The sequence below is a fragment of the Hylobates moloch genome, unplaced genomic scaffold, assembly GCF_009828535.3.
Source record: "Hylobates moloch isolate HMO894 unplaced genomic scaffold, HMol_V3 SCAFFOLD_2, whole genome shotgun sequence".
NCBI lineage: Eukaryota > Metazoa > Chordata > Mammalia > Primates > Hylobatidae > Hylobates > Hylobates moloch.
The window spans coordinates 129,465,169-129,484,058 of NW_026652277.1; the positions used below are offsets into that span (position 1 = coordinate 129,465,169).

Here is an 18,890-nt window from a genome sequence, read left to right on the forward strand (position 1 = left end):
ACATACTGCACGACGATTCAAGCGAAACAGCCTGGCTAGTAAGTGGAAGAATGACAATGGACTTGTAAATAGGAGAAAACCTCCCACTAGCTGTTATTAAGAGAGGTAGTGAGGAGTTATTGCTATTCCAAGCTTCTTCCTAGCAATTCTTTTATTCTCATACTTTATGACAATATGAATATGAATATATTTCAGACCATATCCTAATTGAGACACTGGAGCCAACAACCTGCTAAAACCTTCCTCTGTCCTTGAACGCTATTATCTACCACCCCCTCTATTTAGTGGCCACTAATCAGAATAAATGGTGTACCTACATACTGTTAATGGGGTGGGGGGAGAGGAGAGAGAGAGACAGAGAGAGAGAGAGGAGAGAAACAGAGAGACAGTGACTGAGATTTTTGTATGTGTGTACTTTTGGTTTTTCTTCAATGAGACCTGTTTGTTGATGTCTTCCGTATTGAAAGCATGAGGTAACCCCTAATGGGGGCTAGAAATCAGAAGGAAACAAATCCAAAGGCAAGGAGCACTAGGCCCCGCTAAACACTATGTAACCTACTTCCATTTGTCTTTAAGAGAGTTCAGGCAGCACCTTTTCCAGGAAGCCTCCCCTGTACCCTCCCATTCTGAGCTAGATGTTACTACTTTGCTAACAACTGTGCTTCCATCTAAGAGAACTTATTGCAACTATTTTTATGGGTCTTTATCCTTACTAGACTGTAGATATTAGTTGTCTCTCTTCGAATTTCTGGAGCTAGGCACAGGGCCTAGCCCATAATAAGTATACAACGAAAGTTTGGAGGAGTGAATGGTAAGTCTTCACATACATCTGCAGTCATATCCACCTGCATCCCGTTGCCTTGAACAGCCCTGGAAAGGACTCCTCTCATGCCAGCTTTGGTTTCTTCCTCCAAATGTGTGCAATGTCTTCATCCTTCCTACTCCCCTGGCTGTAATCTTGGTTAAGCACGCCGACCTGACCAGACCTCTACTTCCAAGGTGGCTCTGATGGCTTTCCTCTTCCTTCTCATCCTCAAACGCCCTCATCTTCTGTCTCATTCTCAGTCACTGGGCACTTTGCTGGGTGAAAAAAGGAAATCAGATGAGAGAATCCACATAAATGGGGGCTAACGTTACCTTTTCCATGTACAATATTATGGACAACATCTTCACGCTGCGCTTCTCACACAGGGCACAGGGGCTCCCTGTGTTATGCAAGGGTGTGTCAGGGACACTACAAGCCACAGGCTGGGTAACATGGCACAACTTGATGACTTGGGAAAATAATTTTTATCTGAAGACAAAGATGGATATCTTAGGGAGTAGAATATCAACTTTTCATAAAATGACAAAGCTAAAACGAGCCTTTGAAGGCACTTTACCTAAGGCTACAGCCTGGGCGACATAGTAAGACCTTGTAGCTACAAAAAAAAAAAAAAAAAAAAGAAGTAGCCGAATGTGGTAGCATGCACATGTAGTCTTAGCTACCTGGGAGCCTGGGGTGGGAGGATGGCTTGAGCCCAAAATGTCGACGTTACAGTGTGAGCCATGATCACACCATTGCACTTCAGCCTGGATAACAGAGTGAGACCCTGTCGCCTCCCCGCACCCCCCAAAAACAAAGACTGTGGCCAGGTGTGGTGGCACATGTCTATAGTCCCAGCTACTTGGGAGACTGAAGTGGGAGGATTGCTTGAGCCCAGGAATTTGAATCCAGCCTGGGCAACATAGTGAGACCCCATCTCAAAACCAAACGGAATCAAAATAAGAGTATGTATCACTTGGTGCCATTTACTTCATGCTGTCTCTCAGGTTCCAAGAGGTAAAAGTTTATCCTCACTGGCATTGTGACAGTTCTGGGGAAAGGGTTGGGAAGTATCAAGGGTGTTCACTTCAGGCTATAGATTGGGACTTCAATCATATCTGGAACACTGGTGGCCACACATTCATAACGCTCAGGGCTAGCACTGTGGGCAGCACACAGTCAGTCCCATGTGCTTAGCAGGTTCTTGGGTAAATGTGTCATTCGAAGGTAAACCATTCGCCCCACTGGACAGTGGGCCTCATCCACCTAACAGTCCATCCATCAGTCCAGCCAGCATCCATCAGAAGCTCATCACTGTTCTAGGTGCAGGGAGAATAATGGTGAACCAATCAGGAAGTTTCTGTTCTCGGGCTCACAATCCGGCAGGGCAAACGCATTAGAGGAGAGCAGTATTAAACACACTGGTGGCATTAAACAGGTTATTAGAGAGTAGTAAGCCATATGGAGAGGAGCACAGCGTTCTGGCTGTTGAGGAGGCCGTCATTTGTCACTGTCTACATTTTGTTAGAATGGTCCCTGCAACACTGGAAAACCATTTATTTTTATTTTCAGTGCTCAGAATTAACTTTTAAAATAAAGGTATATTTGTCCCTCCATAGGATTCTGAATAGTTTGCATGTTGGGAAAGAATGAGGTATGATTTAGGAGCTTATTATGTATGAAAATTTTCTGGGAATATAGGTGTATATAAATTATGAAGGTCTATTTGATATTTCGAATACAGTAAAGGTACTATTTTTCATTATTTTCTTCTCTGTAGTTATAAACTATTTTTGAGAATTAAAAAATATATATATAATTTGGCAATTGCTTTAGTAATCTATACCCCCCATATCATTTTTAGAATAAAAATGTGTTTAAGCTTTTCTTCTGCCCCCAAACCAAAGCCAGTCTCCTCCCTCCCTTCTAACAAATATTTTTGACAGCATAATTGAATTCCAACAGTATTGTATAATATATAGTGGTAAGAAGGTCAACAAAAGTCATTTAAACCTATTAAAATACCTTTCAGGAACAAACTGACCAAAGATCATTTTATTCCAATGCAACTTGTTAGGAAATGCCTATCATGTGACGTTCTTTGTCCTGAGTCATGACTAATAAACAGATGACATCCCTTTTGCTGTGGGCTTTAGTACAATTCTCTTCTGCCTGTTGCTGAAAACCATACTCTTTCAAGATTCATGAAAGAACCATTCCAATTAATATAGTATACATTCTTAAGACTCCCGGGGAAATTGCAGATAACATTTTGCCACACTAATGCTACTATAAAATCCTGTGGTGCCAACATTTAGCCACAGGAGGATTCCTATCTTTCTTAAAGCAGGTAAACACCTTCTGGTGCTTGTAAGGAAATCTTCAACAGTGTGGCTGTGTTTGAGGGATTATATATACACCCTTAACTTTTCTCACGGAAATGCCTGGTTCCCCATACACCTTTCTGTGTCATGACTATGGCAGAGCCAAATGCATCATTTGTCTCTATCTACCCTGATGTTCTAAAGCATGGGATCCTCTGTCTCCTAGGCTCTCTGATCCTCCCAGCCCATGAACTGATCATCAGAGGAGATCAGGAGCTGCAGAGAATGGAGTGAACAGAAATCCTTTAGTCGCAGTTACAATGTCTGAACTTTGCAAATGGTCTTCTCCGATAGGTTTGTTATTTGAATTTTTTTTTTTTTTTTTGAAAGAGAGAGTCTCACTCTGTCGCCAGGCCAGAGTGCAGTGGCGTGATCTCTGCCTCTACTAAAAATACAAAAATTAGCCGGGCATGGTGGCACGCGCCTGTAATCCCAGCTACTCAGGAGGCCGAGGCAGGAGAATCCCTTGAACCCGGGAAGCAGAGGTTGCAGTGAGCTGAGATGGCACCGCACTCCAGCCTCGGCGACAGAGACTCAAAAATAAATAAATAAATAAATAAATAAATAAATAAATAAATAAATATTATCAGTTTAGCAAGTCAATGCTAAAAACAATACCATAAAGTTTTGATTAATCAGAAAACCTGTTTCATCTATTTTTTTTTTTAATGTTGGAAGCCCTCCCTAAATGTAAAGGTTATTTCAACAAAGAAAACCCCCCTCTTTGTATGACCCCGCATGGCATCAGTGATCTTAGAATCACAGGATCTTAGAGCTGTAGAGATCTAAGCAGTGAATCTTATGTAACCCCTTCAGTTCTACAGACAGGCCCTGAAAATGACAGATGCCAGGAGGTGGCTCAGGGTCCTGAAGCTGAATGATCACAGAGCCAGGCATGGAGAGGTAGCCTGCATCCACCCACTGCCCTTCCTACCACACCAGGTTGTCGCTTCGTTAGCTCCTTCATTACAGAAGTAGGGGGACATTTGGAAATAAATATACTGACTCCAGGACAAGAAAGATTCGTCTTGTGATTGTCTATTTCTCCTACAACCAGGACACAGTAAATTCCAGTTAGAAAAAATGTCTGATCAATTCAAATGGTAAGGTATGCCTACTTTTGCTTTAATGAGCCTCTGAAATAGCTGGTCAACAGCCTACCCTTTCTAGAGGGAAAAGAACCCTCCAGATGTTCTGAACGTTTCTGTCATTTGCAAATCATCGCACAAAGGCTAAATTCACCAGGTGACTCCATACCATCTGGTGTGGGACAGATGTGCCACAGAACTACGAGTACCTTCCATGATTTAAACAAATAAACAAAAAAAAATTCAAATGTAAAATGCTCTCTTTTTAATTACTAAATTAAGAAAGTTAAACAATTTAAAAATGTAAACTCACAAATAAATCATAACAAAAAAGGAATTAAGACTTCAGAGTTGCTAGTCAGTATTAAAAACTCAATAGAAATAGGATTTTTGATTTGTTGTTGTTAAACATATGTAATTTAAGGTTGGTACAAACAGCAACTAAAAATGTAATACTTTTTTGTTTTTGTGCATCCCCATGAAATGTAGTGCATAGTTATTCCACTGGAGAACTCCTGGACATATATAGAAAGTCATTCATTAGCAGTACAGGACATTTAAAACACTTATTTTACAATGGGAAATGTACAACCCCCACCCTCATTTCCCCCAGAAATTTTAGTTGCATGAGAAAGTTTAGCAGGTTGCCATGACTACAATGCTATGGGTTTTAGATCATTTAAATGTGGTTACAGGTTTATTGAATTAAAAATGTCTGAAACATTTCAGCATTCATATTTTTATACAAGAAGTTTGTGTGGTATCCATCTTCCAGTTCTCTTGGTAGTATCAGCCATTTGGTTGCTTATTTTTAAGTTTTGAGAACAAATATCGCAGTAAGTTGAAGCAAATACTGCTAACAGAACTTGTTAAATTCAGCTTGGGGGGTGGTTCCTGAAAAGAGTCAAAGTAACAACCACCTACAGGTACAGTCATGAACCAGGAAAGTGCAATCCAAACGAAAAAATTCATGCTTTGCAAAAGCCAAAAATGAGGCCACTGGTGTTTTCAGAATGACACCAGTGCTTTGATGCTGACTTGCAGTAAAATCCTCCCTCTGGGTCCCGCAGCTTGGTGGCTCAGGCCGGCCACAGTCTCCACATTAGCACCCACATTGTATATGTACAGGGACATATATATTATATATATTCATATTTATAAAAAAGAAAACAAAAACAAACACCTGTCCTGATTGGTTTTTGTTAAAACATGAAAAAAAATTTTATTGTTTTAGACAAAGAGGCCACTTTTGGAAAATAATACTTTTTTTTTTAGTTGAATTAGGTGAAGACAGAGTTAAAATCACATAGGATTTGCATTTTTAAAAAAGGAAAGCACTAGGATTGTTGGCACTGGAGTAACTATTTACACTGAACAGAGGTTTGGCCTTTTACATAACATCGATACAATGCATTTTCCAAAGTCTGAGAAATAACAAGGTTCTGTCTCGAATGCTTCACAGAGGAGGTTCGGATTTGGGGACAAGTGTCATTAATGAGGGCCATGGAAGTTCGTCAGCTTCAGAGTCACATGCAATCTGATCCTGGGCGGTTCCGCTGCTGGGGAGCAGCTGGCTACGGAATTGAAAGCTAATGGGGAGGGGTGGGGCAGCCTCTGGGACAAGGCCTCTCTCCGCAGACCCGGGCCTTACAGGTTTTCACCAGGTTGGTACTGGGGCTCTGTCGCGGTAAAGTAGTCTTCCAGGAAGCTCTGCAAGTACTCAAAAGTGGGGCGCTCTTCAGGGTCCTTTTTCCAGCAGTGGATCATGAGCTCATGCAGAGAGATGGGGCAGTCCTGCGGGCAGGGCATCCTGTAGCCTCGCTCCACCTGCTCCAGCACCTCCCGGTTGTTCATGCCTGCGAAGACAAGTGCAGTGAGAGTGGGCACCCCGGGGCTCCAGGCCCTGACCGCCGCACTTGCAGATCCCCCTTCTTCTTCTTTGCGTCTGCATGTGGTTAAAACGTGTGGAGTGCCCCCATCCCCCCAGGAGTCAAACCCTGCCATGCTACTCAGAAGTAAAGAAGGAGTGCAGAACTGAGACACGAAAAATTCAGAATGACTCTCAAAAGCATGGTAAGTGAAGGAAGCCAGACACAACAGGCAACATACGGTATGATTTCATTCATGCGAAATGCTAGAAAAGGCGCAACTACATCTATAGGAAGCAGATCAGTGGTTGCCTGCGGGAGGGGAGGAATCCCTGCCAAGGGGCCAGAGGGAACTCCAGGTGGGATGGGAATGTTCTGTGTCAGGGTCAACGGGTCAACAAACTTTTCCTGTAAAAGGCCAGACGGTAAATATTTTTGGCTTCGCGGGTCACATATGATCCCTGTCTTCTTTTTAACAACCCTTTAAAAACGTACAAAACAAACACAGGTTGGGAGCCAGATCTGCCAACCCCTGTTCTATATTATGTATGGGGTGGTGTGACTGTTTATGTTTGTCAAAACTCAATAAACTGCATTCTTAAAATTGTTTAATTTTATTGTGTGTAAATTATACTTCAATTAAACTGACAAAAATATATGAATAAAGCAGACAAAAAAATCCACACAGAATGAAAGCATGCTGCCCCTTGTTTATAGCATTTATAAACTCCATTTATGAACTTCATAAATTCGTTTTCTTCATGCCTGGGCAAACTCTTAGTTCCCCACTTTCGGAGATCTGCCATCATGCCAGCGTGGCTGGGCACCATCTGGTCCTGCGACCCCACAGTGCCCTGAGGTTTGGTGAATTTGATGGGGAGACAGACCATGTCCGGGGCCTATCTTTACTGATGACTTCAGCCAGGCCATCCATCATTTGAGGTTTTCCTGACTCTGGGAAAGTTGTTGAAACACCGGGCTGCATAGTACTAACAGAAGACAGATCGCTAACTCCTTAGAGAGTGCGGCCTCCTGCACACTGGCCGCCTTAACACTACAGGAACTACCATGCTTAGGGGGTGGCCAATGTCCTGACCTTTTCCCAACTGCTGCCAGCCACTATTCTCTAGTTTTGCTTCCCTTTTTCATTGTATCACCTTCTGCCAGCTCCCTGTCAAGCTGTGCTATGCTTTGGTTGCTTCCTGGCCGGTGAGGCTGTCATCTGGAATCCTCCCCAATATCTGACCCGGTTAATTTGCAGGAGCAAGAACCCGATGTCAAGCCATATAGAAACCAAGATTTCTTCCCCTATTTCCCAGGGATACAGCCAGCAGGAGCACACACCATATGCATGGAGCTCCCTTTACTTCTGGGGGAGGTGGCGACCCGTTAGCTAGAAACTTGTCAGCACAGCCAGAGGCGCTGGGCCAGAGCACAGCCTGTCCCCCTGGGCAGGGAACACTTGGACTTCGGGGTCTGTTGCCAGTCCTCTTGGTTGTGTTGCTACTTGTGGAGCTGAGTGTATCCTGGCTCCTCCTGGCTGTCAGCCACAGCCTGTCAGTCACATGTCTCTCCAGACCTTTTCAGGATGCTTTCTTATTCTCTGCCATTATCATTTCTTGAGGTAATAAAAATTCATATATTATTTCTGCTGTACTGAAGCAGGCCTTCAATGCAATTATTGTAAAATAACCTCACTCACGTGTCAGGGCGACTCCTTATTTTAGGGAGAGTGGTTTGGTGAAGGAGTCAGGGTCCCTGCCTCTGTGCCATGCATGCCTTTACCAGTGACTTCCTCAGTTGCATGGGCGGAGGGAGAGGCAGCGCTGTGGCTAATTAGCCTACATCCTCCTCCAATGGCTGAAAATGGGGGATGGGGGCGGGGAGCTGGAAGCAAGGAAGGAACTGGAGCATGCTCAGGAATGAAAGGCAGCCTTCTCCTCGGGCTCTAGACAAACGCGGACAGAGGCCAGCATTTCCTTCTCCACAATTCCACGATCCAACAAGCTCTGAACACCATCAAGTTTTTGTAACCCACCTGACTACAGAACTGATCTGAACTGACCTCATTTGGCCACAAAACCTGAACTGATTACAAGGCTATTTACTGTTTTTATTTCTTCATACATATTGCCCAGAAAGATTAGGAAGAGTGTGTAACCACGTAGCAGAACTGGCAATCCTCCAAAGCATTTGTCTTGCTGCATCTTTTAGTACAGTCCTTGGTTTCATATTTCAGCAACGACAGACGTGCAGAAATCTCCCGTGTCTCTGTCCCCGACAGGAGTCCACAGGAACTGGAGGGGAAACAGGCAGAAGGGCCTGACAGATCCTTCTGGGGGTGGTTACAGCCCCTGAAACGCCTCCTAATGCTTGACTCTGGCTCTGAGTGCCTCCCTCCAAAATGGCAGCACAGAGTTTAATTAATCACTCTCCTATTGCTCCACAGAGCGCATGTCAGTACATGTTTCATTTCATTAAAAAACAAACTACTCAAATGGAAAGATTTCACTTAAAAAAAAAAAGTTTTCATCCAATGTCTGCCAATGGAAAGTTTAATTGGCCACTGGGTCATTTTTCCAGTGCTCGGTCCAAGCCTCGGACACAGCAGACTTGGTGATGTGAACCTCAACATGTAGCATATCCCGAGGCAGTCTGTTTCCTGAGCATTTGGACAGGGCACAGGGTATAAGCTGGCCCATGCGGGGCCCTGGCAGACCCACATGGTCAGGCTCCTTCTCGCTCTCCCCCTTTTCCTGTCTGCACCCCTCCACTCTTTCCCACTCCTCTTCTTCTCATGTTTTCTTCTGCCCAGACCTCTCAAAGCATGGGGAGTATATGAAAATAATTCCACGCACTGGGCCAAGTGGAAACATATCAATGAGAGCTTTGCCAGGAAAGTGGGATATTTCGACAATGCACTTGGCTGACAACGACAACTGGAATGGGACTAGCTCTTTTCCAACCATCCATAAACCAGGACCTGCACGGGCTGACCTGCAGACCTGGCATCTTCACAATGTACCTCTGCAACAATAACTGTGGCAATCAAGATATGCCCACTCAGCAAGGCTTGGGCTAGTTTTTGTTTTATGAACAATAGCTAGCTAAATTGAATGGACTGTGTCAATTCAGGGTGAGTATCCCTTCTCTGAAATGCTTATGATCAGGGGTGTTTTAAATTTCAGATTTTTTAGGATTTTGAAATATTTGCATTATAGGGCTGCTCAACCAGTAAGTTGAACATTCCCTTTGCTTGTTATATCAGTGCTCAAGAAGCTCCAGATTTTGGTGCATTTTGGATTTCATATTTTTGGATTAGGGATACTCAACCTGTATTTAAAATATAGTATTCTCAGCTATATGAATTTTGAAAATCATGTTTTAAAGATTTTTTTTTAAATGGCTTTTACTCTGCACACTACCAAAAAGATGGGTCCATTTCATTTTTTTCTTCTTAGATGATTTCGTACTTTTGTTAGAAAGAAAACTGTCATTTCCTCTTTTTAGCCACTTTTCCCCAAGACATTGGCTTTACCTAATACCTAAGAGGTGAAGGGTAGTGAATAGGAAGGGAATAAACACGAGTTTGGGCACCAGGGCAGTTGGGAGAGTGTCTTGAGAGACATGGGGACACTAGAGAGAAGAATCCTTTTATTTTTTATTTTATTTTAGTTTTTTTGAGACGAAGCGTGGCTCTGTCATCCGGGGTGGAGTGCAGTGGTGCGATCTCGGCTCACTGCAGCCTCCACCTCCCAGGTTCAAGCAATTCTCCTGCCTCAGCCTCCTGAGTAGCTGGGACTACAGGTGCACACCACTACACCTGGCTAATTTTTTATATTTTTAGTAGAGATGGGGTTTCACTATGTTGGCCAGGCTGGTCTTGAATTCTTGGCCTCAAGTGATCCGCCCGCCTCGGCCTCCCAAAGTGCTGGGATTACAGGTGTGAGCCACCATGCCCAGCCAGAAGAATCTTTTTATTGCACTTCCAACTGAGGAGGTGCACAAGAGTGCTGGGAATGTTTTTCCTTTTTCTCCTTTTTTTTTTTTTTTTGAGACAGAGTCTCGCTCCATTGCCCAGGCTGGAGTGCAGTGGCACGATCTCGGCTCACTGCAACCTCCACCTCCCTGGTTCAAGCAATTCTCCTGCCTCAGCCTCCTGAGTAGCTGGGATCCTTTTTCTCCTTTTTTAACAGAAAGAAGAAGAGACAGAAACTTTATAAAACATGGTGTCTGAGCACATTTTAGGGAAACAACATCATAAACAGTTTGGCCTTCCAGGTTTCCTAGTGGGAGCTGCAAGGGAGAGCATTTTTCAACAGGAGGGGAGATCCCAGCTGGCCAGTGGTGTCTGACTGTGGGAAGAGTCACGTTCGAGCAGTATGAATGTCCCCTGGTTCCCACAGAGAGGTGGCTTGGGGCTGGGGAGCCAGCAAGCACAGAGGCCACTGCCCAATTTTGTTCCAACCCTCTCCTCCTCTGCCCTTCTGCCCTTCTAGCCCCATGGGAGCCACCAGCTCCTCCTGCTGTCTCTCTAGAATTGCTCAGGAAAACAGGCCATTGTGGTGGGTCACTTTCATAGGGTACAACTGAACAGTACTCAATCCATAAAACACCTCCAGCACTTTGGGAAGCTGAGGCAGGCAAACTGCTTGAGCTCAGGAGTTCGAGACCAGCCTGGGCAACATGTTAAAACCCTGTCTATACAAAAAGTACGAAAATTAGCCGGGCATGGTGGCATGTACCTGTGGTCCCAGCTGTTCAGGAGGCTGAGGTGGAAGGACTGCTTGAGCCCAGGAGGTTGAGGCTGCAGTGAGCTGAGATGGTGCCACTGCACTCCAGCCTGGGTGACAGAGCGAGACCTTCCTAGTTTGCTGTGTGGGGGGTCTGCCTTCGAGTCCCTCTTTCCCAGAGCCTCCATGGAACACCTCCTGTCAACTCAGATTTTAGGCTTTCACATCATTTCCAGTCGGTCTGCCCCAAACACTGCAACTGAGATTCTCCAGCCAAGACGACTATGCTCACTTCCTGCCATTATGATTATATTATCCTTTCTAAATCATTTTGCTGGCTTCCTCCAGCGAACTCAGAGGTCAAGTTTCCAACTCTCGCTTTCAAACTCTGACTGTGTAGGGTTGCCAACAGTGTCTATTCTTGTGTGTGTGTTTTCTTTCCCTTTTCTTTTAAACTTCCCTATTCCACTTCTTTGAGCTGTACATGAACTCAGTAGTCTTCCCTTTTTCCTTTTAGATTCTTTGAAAAAAAATTTTTTTAAGGGACAAGGTCTTGCTCTGTCACCCAGCCTGGAGTGCAGTGGCATGATCATGGCTCACTGAAGCCTTGAACTCCTGGGCTCAAGCGATACTCCTCACACTTCAGTCTCCCAAGTAGCTAGGACTATAGGTATGCACCACCATGCCTGGCTGATTTTTATTTTTACTTTTTTGTAGAGATAGCATCTTGCTATGTTGCCCAGGCTGATCTTGAACTTCTGGCCTCAAGCGATCCTCCCTGCTTCAGCCTCCCAAAGCACTGGAATTATGGCTGTGAGCCACTATACCTGGTCTTCTTTTAGATTCTATAGGGAAGGAATAAAAATCACTTTCATTGGCAGAGCACTGAAATAGACGTCACTTCTTGACTTCTAACTTTGCATCTTTTAGCAAGTGACTTGACTTCCCTTGAACTTGGCTTCTCCATTCGTTAACAAAATACCTCAACATTCATTGTGCTTTCAGCTATTTGAAAAAATGTCTTTTATGAAAGAAGAGTGTTTGTGTTTTATAGCTTTCCATTTGTGCAGCTTCCCAATATGGATCTCAGATGGGCCATATCTGTACAATCAGGGATTTTAACTGTTACCTGTCCATGTTTGCATCTGGATTTGACTATGGGTTGCAAAACCTGGGTTTTTGTGCCATGTGAATAATTAAGCACTTTAACAATGGGAATGATGTTTAGATTATCAGATATCCAAATTCCTTTTGATAACTGAGCTTTCCGTTCAAAGGGAATCACACAACGTTGTGCATAAGGCCTAGGGTCTGAGGCTCCCCTTGCTTCTGTGCATAAAAGGCCCGGTGTTGACACGTCTGTTGAGCAGTGCTGTGCTGGCACTGGGAAGGAGGAGGGGTGTTAATGGTGCTTGCTCAGCATGAGCCTGCGCCATCGCATGTGCTTGTATTAACAGATTCTCATGTGTCCTTGCTATCGTACTGGTTAATAACCGTGACACTGAGTTAGGTTTTAGTATAGGATCATTGTGAAAATTCTGGGCAGAGAGATGCTGATGGAAGAGTGTGGATGAGAATAAAGAACTTATTTTGAGAAGGTACAATAATGACTTGTTTTGTTTCTCTTTCCCCATCTTGCCAGATAACCTCAGGACAGCTGTTTTTATTCAGCCCATTGTATTAATAAACACAGAAAGACAGCTACTCATGTAACTGAATACACAGGTATTTCTGTATTTGAAGTTGATAATATAGTATCACAGACAACTCCTTTGTCCCGGAAGAAAAAAAAAAAAGGAGTGAAAAAGAGAGGCAGGGTGCCCATGAGGAAGGCCCTGGCACTGCACCCCTGAGAACAAGGAGCACATGGGGCTGGAACACAGGACTGGGGGCCGAAAGTCCCTCTCTGGCCGCCCTCTTCACACACATTCTCCCCTGGTCTCCCTCCTCCTCTCACTAGACATGCTGGCCAAGAGAAATCTTGTAGGAGGAGGTGACAGCATGACCTCTGGGCATTCCAGGCAGGGTTCCCTCTCTGAGGGGACATCATGAGCTGCAGGAAAAACCCCAGGGACTGTGGACGAGCCAGGGAGAGACACGCACCCTCGGCTAAGATGAGAGCTTTCATTCAGCTTCCCAGTCTCCTCCTGGTTGGAGAGTCCTAACCCTTTCTTCTCCCATGAAAAACCTGCTCCTGTTGTTATGTTGAACACAAAGAAAAATGTATCTACGGTTCAGCGCTCTAAGGCAGAGGGAGGACCAGAGTGGCACTTGGAATCCTTTAAGGAAAAAGCCACCAGTTTCATTAACTTCCCTTATTTCTTCAGGTCATTATCAAGCAACTAGATGTATTCAAGAAAGTCATCTGTTGAATGATTTGAAAGTGCTTCCAATGAATGAGTAAGTGTGGTTTGCTTAAGAAAGTGATCCTGGCTGGGCGTGGCGGCTCACACCTGTAATCCCAGCACTTTGGGAGGCCAAGGAGAGTGGATCACCTGAGGTCAGGAGTTTGAGACCAGCCTGGCCAACATGGCGAAACCCTGGCTCTACTAAAAATGCAAAAATTAGCCGGGCATGGTGGCGGGTGCCTGTAATCCCAGCTCCCTGGGAGGCTGAGGCAGGAGAATCGCTTGAACCCAGGAGGCAGAGGTTGCAGTGAACCGAGATCATGCCACTGCACTCCCATCTGGGTAACAGAGCAAGATTCCATCCATCTCAAAAAGAAAAAAAAAAAAAAAAGTGTTCCTGTTCTACCAGGTCCTGCCAAATCCACAAAACAGGTGTTCAGTTAAGAGCCAGGGCATAGAATGGCCAGGACACTCTGCCTAGAATAGTGTTGGAACATGATGTTTGAAATGATCACAGGGTCAACTTTCCAGAAGAACTTTGAGGACAGAGGCTACCTTGTGGCTAGGAAAATATATATCTATGTGTGAAGATGATGGAATGCAGTTAAAAGGCTTTGCAGGCTATGGGCTAAATTTAAAAACCTTGTTTCAAAAACCTCATAGGTGAGTTCTTTTTTTTCTGTTTCATTCACTCATTGATTTGCTTATACTTACCGAGAGTCTACTATGGGGTGGACCCTGTGCTGGGCCTTGGGAATCCATCAAAGGGACTCCCTTCTCTGAAGCTGCTGAGAAATACAGACACACAAACATGGGGCCCAACAGAAATATGCTAGGTGTCATGGAGGCAAGCAGAAGGAGCACCCCATTTGGTCTGGACATGGGGAAGGCTTTCCAAAGCAGATGATGTTCAGTTGGGCTTTGAAGGGTTCTCAGGCAGACAGGGGAGCCACAAAGAGAGACTTGCATGTTCAAGAGAGATCTCTTGATGTGTCTTGGGTAACGTGTGAAGGATGGAAGAGGGCAAGAGAGAAATCACGTCACCCTCCCACTCAAATCCCCTCACTTCCCAACTCACTAAGAGTAAAAGCAAAGGTTCCAACCATGAGCTAGAAAGGCCTTATCTGATTTGCCCCTGGGGCCTCTGGGACCTCCTGCTCCCTCTGCTCCAGCCATGCTGGCCTCCTTTGATTCTGGAGGGTCTCTGCACTCTCCCTTCCCCTGATGGAAGGCTGTGCTCCCAGATACCCACCTGGCTGGATTCTTGCTTCCTTCAGGTCTTTACTCACCAGTGAGGTGCTCCTTTGCCACTCTCCCCTCTCTCCCCTTCCCTGTTTTATTTTTCTCCCTAGCTGTTACTAGCAGCAAACATTCAATATATTTTGCTTATTTATCTTTGTTTATTGTTTGTCTCCTCAAAGAAGAATGGAAGTCTATGAGGGCAGCAGCATTTGTCGGTTGCTTCACTGCTGTATTCTTGGTGCTTGCAACAGTACCTGGCATATAGTAGGTGCACAATAAATATTTGTGGAATGACTGCAGAAAAAGAGTTATGAAGAACTATGTAGAATTATGGTTTCTAGGATTTATCTGGAAGGCAAAGGGAAGCCGTGGACGTTTTTAACTAGCAGGGTGAGATAACCAGGTCTGTGTTTTCTAGGATACTAACTCTGTTGGCAACAATGATAGAATGGTGGGTGGGTGGGAGGGTGGTGGGGAGGCGGGGAGAAACTGGAAGCTGAGGGGAAAAGAAGGGTTTGAGAAAGGTTTTAAAGGTGAAACGACAGGTAAAAATGCATAACTCTGATTTTATGCATCAACCCCAGAAAACTGCTTTTACTTAAGTGTTTTTATTTCTCACATACAACAATCCATCAGTATGAAATCAGTTCTAATCTTGAGGTAAAGAATGCTTCTGAACCCTTGCTTGCAGAAAAGCAAGCTAGACTGCAATGCAGAGAATGCATTCAGCTCAGGCTGCCAGCAGGGAACTGATGGAGCTCTTCTTTGGAACTGCATCCATACTTGTTACACATCTCGAAAGCGACCTTCCTCATCTGGTAAGGTGATGTAACTTTTCTCTATCACCCCCCTGTTAATCTCAGCATCGTATTTCAGTATTTTTTTCCCTTCGGCTTCCAGGTTCTCATTCAGTTTGAGATTGTCATCTTCCCTTCCTTTTTGTCCACTCCTCTTACACAACTTGCCAATGTTCTATCATTTCCGCCTCCCTTTGCCCTTTATTTGGTCACACCTCACATACTCCATTCTAAGTTCCTTCTGGGATTGTCACTTCTGGACCTTCTTTCACACTGGGAAAAGATGCCTGGAAAGCTTTTATAAAACCAATTTATATGTCACCCCCTCCTCCCGCACCTCCATCTTCACCTACCAGCCAAAGGAGCTTTCTTACGTGTCAAGGAAACAGCAGGCTATTCTCAGGTATGGAAGACTCAGAAAAATGTACCACCATCTACTGTTCTCCAAAAAAGAATTACTTCAAAATATACCCTAGCCAACTGAGACATGACACATGACTACATCAAAATGCAGAATGGAAATCATGACGGACCGGGGCTGGGAGACTGTCCTGAGGTACCAGCAACAGGCACAAAGACGCAACGTGGGAAGCTGAGAAGGACCCCTTAGCGCACACTGACTGACTTGCCACACCAACAAATAGCAAGAATGCAGAGAGGAAAGTCCTTCTTTGCTTTCACAGTGACGTCTGAAGGAAGCTTCATGAAACCTCTTGTTCCTTAGGAATTATTATCCTTCGTTAGGGTAATAATCCTATAATTGGAATCCCTCTGTAAAAGCTTCCCCCTCAAGAAGAGTTTTCTGTTGGATTCACAAACCCAATTAAATAGGATTATAGCTATGTTAAAAAGCAAAACCCAGAAAGAACCCATGGCTAGGAACAGGCCTGGGAACAATTTTTTGTGGCTTTCTTTGAATGAGGACCAGCTCACAATACCCCCAATGAGGACACAGTTCCCTGGTTGCCACTGCCAACCAGCGAGGCCCCAACGCAGGCTCTCAGCCACCTTTCCAGTCACATCTCCAGGTGTGCCCCTGCACATGGCATCTTCTCAGATTCATCCTGTGGTCCCTGGAACTATCCTCCCAGGCCTACATGCCTTCCCACGTGCCAGACCTTGGGATGCTCTTCCCACCTTCTGGGCTTGAGGAAACCCTACTTGGCTTCCAAGGTCTGGCTTACTTGCCTTCCTTACACAGCCCCCTCTCTCCAGCACTCCTCCACAGCTAGAGGCAGTTATCACAGCCCACTGCAGACCAGCACTTGCTCACAGCTCTCTCTGCAGGAGCCGCTGGAGTTAGTTCTCACTTCAAACTCGTCTGCCATCCTCACAGGACTCGGCATGAAGAGTCCTTCTCAGGACCTGCTGTGTGTGGATACCTGGATCAGGTGTCCCTGACCCCATTATCAGAATGAAGATCTGGGCCCCACAGTAGGTAAAACCAAGTAATCCATCCCTTCAGGATGACTCCCTCTAATAATAAACAAGGAATAAAGAAGGCTGGTTTCTGCCTGGATTTGATGCATATTTTATCTATCTGACTGTAATGTCCACGAACATAGGGACTAAATTTATTTACTTGCCCACTGCGCTAACAATGCCTAGCCTGAGGCAGGTACTAATCAAGGCTTGTTGAGAGTATGAGGGTCTTATATGCACTATCTCCCCGATAGAGGAAAATGCCTGGCACAGTTCACAGTGACTGAAGCTACGCTGAATGAATGAATCCTGGTCTAAGTGGTAAAATAAGGCCATTTTCTTTATGCTAAAACCAAACCTGACAAAAGACTCCCTCAGAAACGCGCACCTGCCTTCCTTCTCCGAGGCCCCCAACTCCACCCCTTTGTCTTGGTTTCTGTGTGAGACCCTGAGAAACAAAAAGCTGCTTTGTATTGCTAGAAGGGAAGGCTTCACAGAAGCGCAAAACAACATTAACCTTTTCTCCCCAACTGCATTTAACACACAGGGTGATTATAAACCTGGGGGGATCAGGAAGAAATCAGTTCAAAATTCAGACAATAAATAAATAAGAGATGCCTTCACATCTTCGCCCTCCCGAGACCCGCACATTTCCCCCCTTGAGAAGCGATTCAGAAACACCCACGCTGTGCTCCATCCCCCAGGGCGGCCCTTTCTTCTGTGCTGGTTGGCGATTCCCGGAGTGTCTGCCCGTGTGTGCATGCCGGGAGCAGCAGTCACTGCAGCATCAATAAAACTGACTTACACCCGCATCTCTAAACGCCCAGTGCCGGCACTTCAGAAACCGGGAATTTGTCAATTTTGCCTCCATGTCAACCTGGCTCTCCTAGGAGTCTCAAGGCTACACCAACCCAGAACGAGATTATCTTGATGTACCCCTCTCTGTGTTCTCTGAAGATGACCAGAAACAATCATAAAAAGGAACAAAGGGATTACAAATTAATCTGCCTTCACTGGCTCCTCTGACTGCAAAGATATGATTACAAACCCAGGATTTGCAAGAGACCTAAATTCCTCATTAATCTTCACTATCGTTTCTATCACTGTTGTTTTTTTTTTTTTTTTTTTCTTTAAGCTCCTTTCTTAGGCAGGGAATGAGGGCGAGCTACGTTCTTTCTTCACTCAGCAGTAACTGAAAAATATGTCCTTAACATTTCAAAAAAGCAGATCGTCCCCGTGCTATAACCACTAAAGCGTGGAGGTGAAATGGCATGGGTGTCCTTTATGTCACCATCTGTCGACGTTAATCAATTTAAGCATGGATAACCCAAACTCGTGGTTTCTTTGGAGAGCATACATCTGATAATCCAGAAACATTCCAGAGTCTAAGAATTTCCACTTTCTTTACATTATACTTGCTTTGGTATAGCATGTTTTGACTGTTCAGCAATAGGCAGTGAGTGGGCTCTAAATTGCATTTTGCATGTGCCTCTGCTCTCTTTGGCCATCTGGAGCTGGGTCCTGCGGACAGAACAGGTCCTGGCACCTTCCTGCCAGGCTCACTCCATGGGTCAGTGCTACAGTGTAATCAAAAAGCAGTGGGGCTTTTCTCCTTCTCTTTCCCAGACATGTCTGCAAACTCCATTTGGGCAGAGGCACTGCCAGTGACATTTCTGCTCTGGGAACCACAGACACATACTCCTACTGAGAGAGGAGAGATTCTATGAACTGGAGGGGGACTGAAGCATTTAGACCAGCTGCTACTTACATTAATCCTGGCATACAGTTCATGGTGGCTGCTTGTCTACATACATGGTGGCTCCCAGTTCTGCTTTTCTCTGGCTGAATACCTGGCGGTGTTCTTCAAACTCAAGCTCAGCAGAAAGCTGAGGATGGGGCTTAGAAAGCAAAGTAGATGAAGTTTCCCCAAATGGTGTCAAAAAAGCCTCCAATCTCAGGCCCATGTCTGCGAGGCCCTGCTCTTACCTGGGTATGGCACTCTTCCTTTGGTGACCAGCTCTGTGAGTAAGATTCCAAAAGACCACACGTCAGACTTGATTGTGAACCTCCCGTACAGGGCTGCCTCGGGGGCCGTCCACTTGATGGGGAACTTTGCACCTGCAGAATGAACACCTGGTTATTCATCAGGGAGAGGGCACTGCAATGGGCATGGGGTGTGGGAGGGAAAGGCACTTGGCAAGCT

At 45.1% G+C, this 18,890-nt stretch overlaps 1 protein-coding gene across 4 annotated transcripts in view; it reads right to left on the minus strand.

Moving 5' to 3' along the window:
• Positions 1–5,469: 5,469 nt before the first annotated feature.
• FYN (FYN proto-oncogene, Src family tyrosine kinase) overlaps positions 5,470–18,890 on the minus strand; it is a 211,045-nt gene continuing 197,624 nt past the window's right edge. For all 4 annotated transcript variants that reach the window (XM_032156956.2, XM_032156942.2, XM_058435491.1 and 1 more), the window contains 2 exons: positions 18,674–18,805; positions 5,470–6,133 (listed from right to left, as the gene is read on the minus strand). In XM_032156956.2, the coding sequence (XP_032012847.1) occupies positions 5,925–6,133; positions 18,674–18,805 (341 nt within the window). In that variant the 3' untranslated portion in view covers positions 5,470–5,924. The remainder of the gene's footprint in view (positions 6,134–18,673; positions 18,806–18,890) is intronic.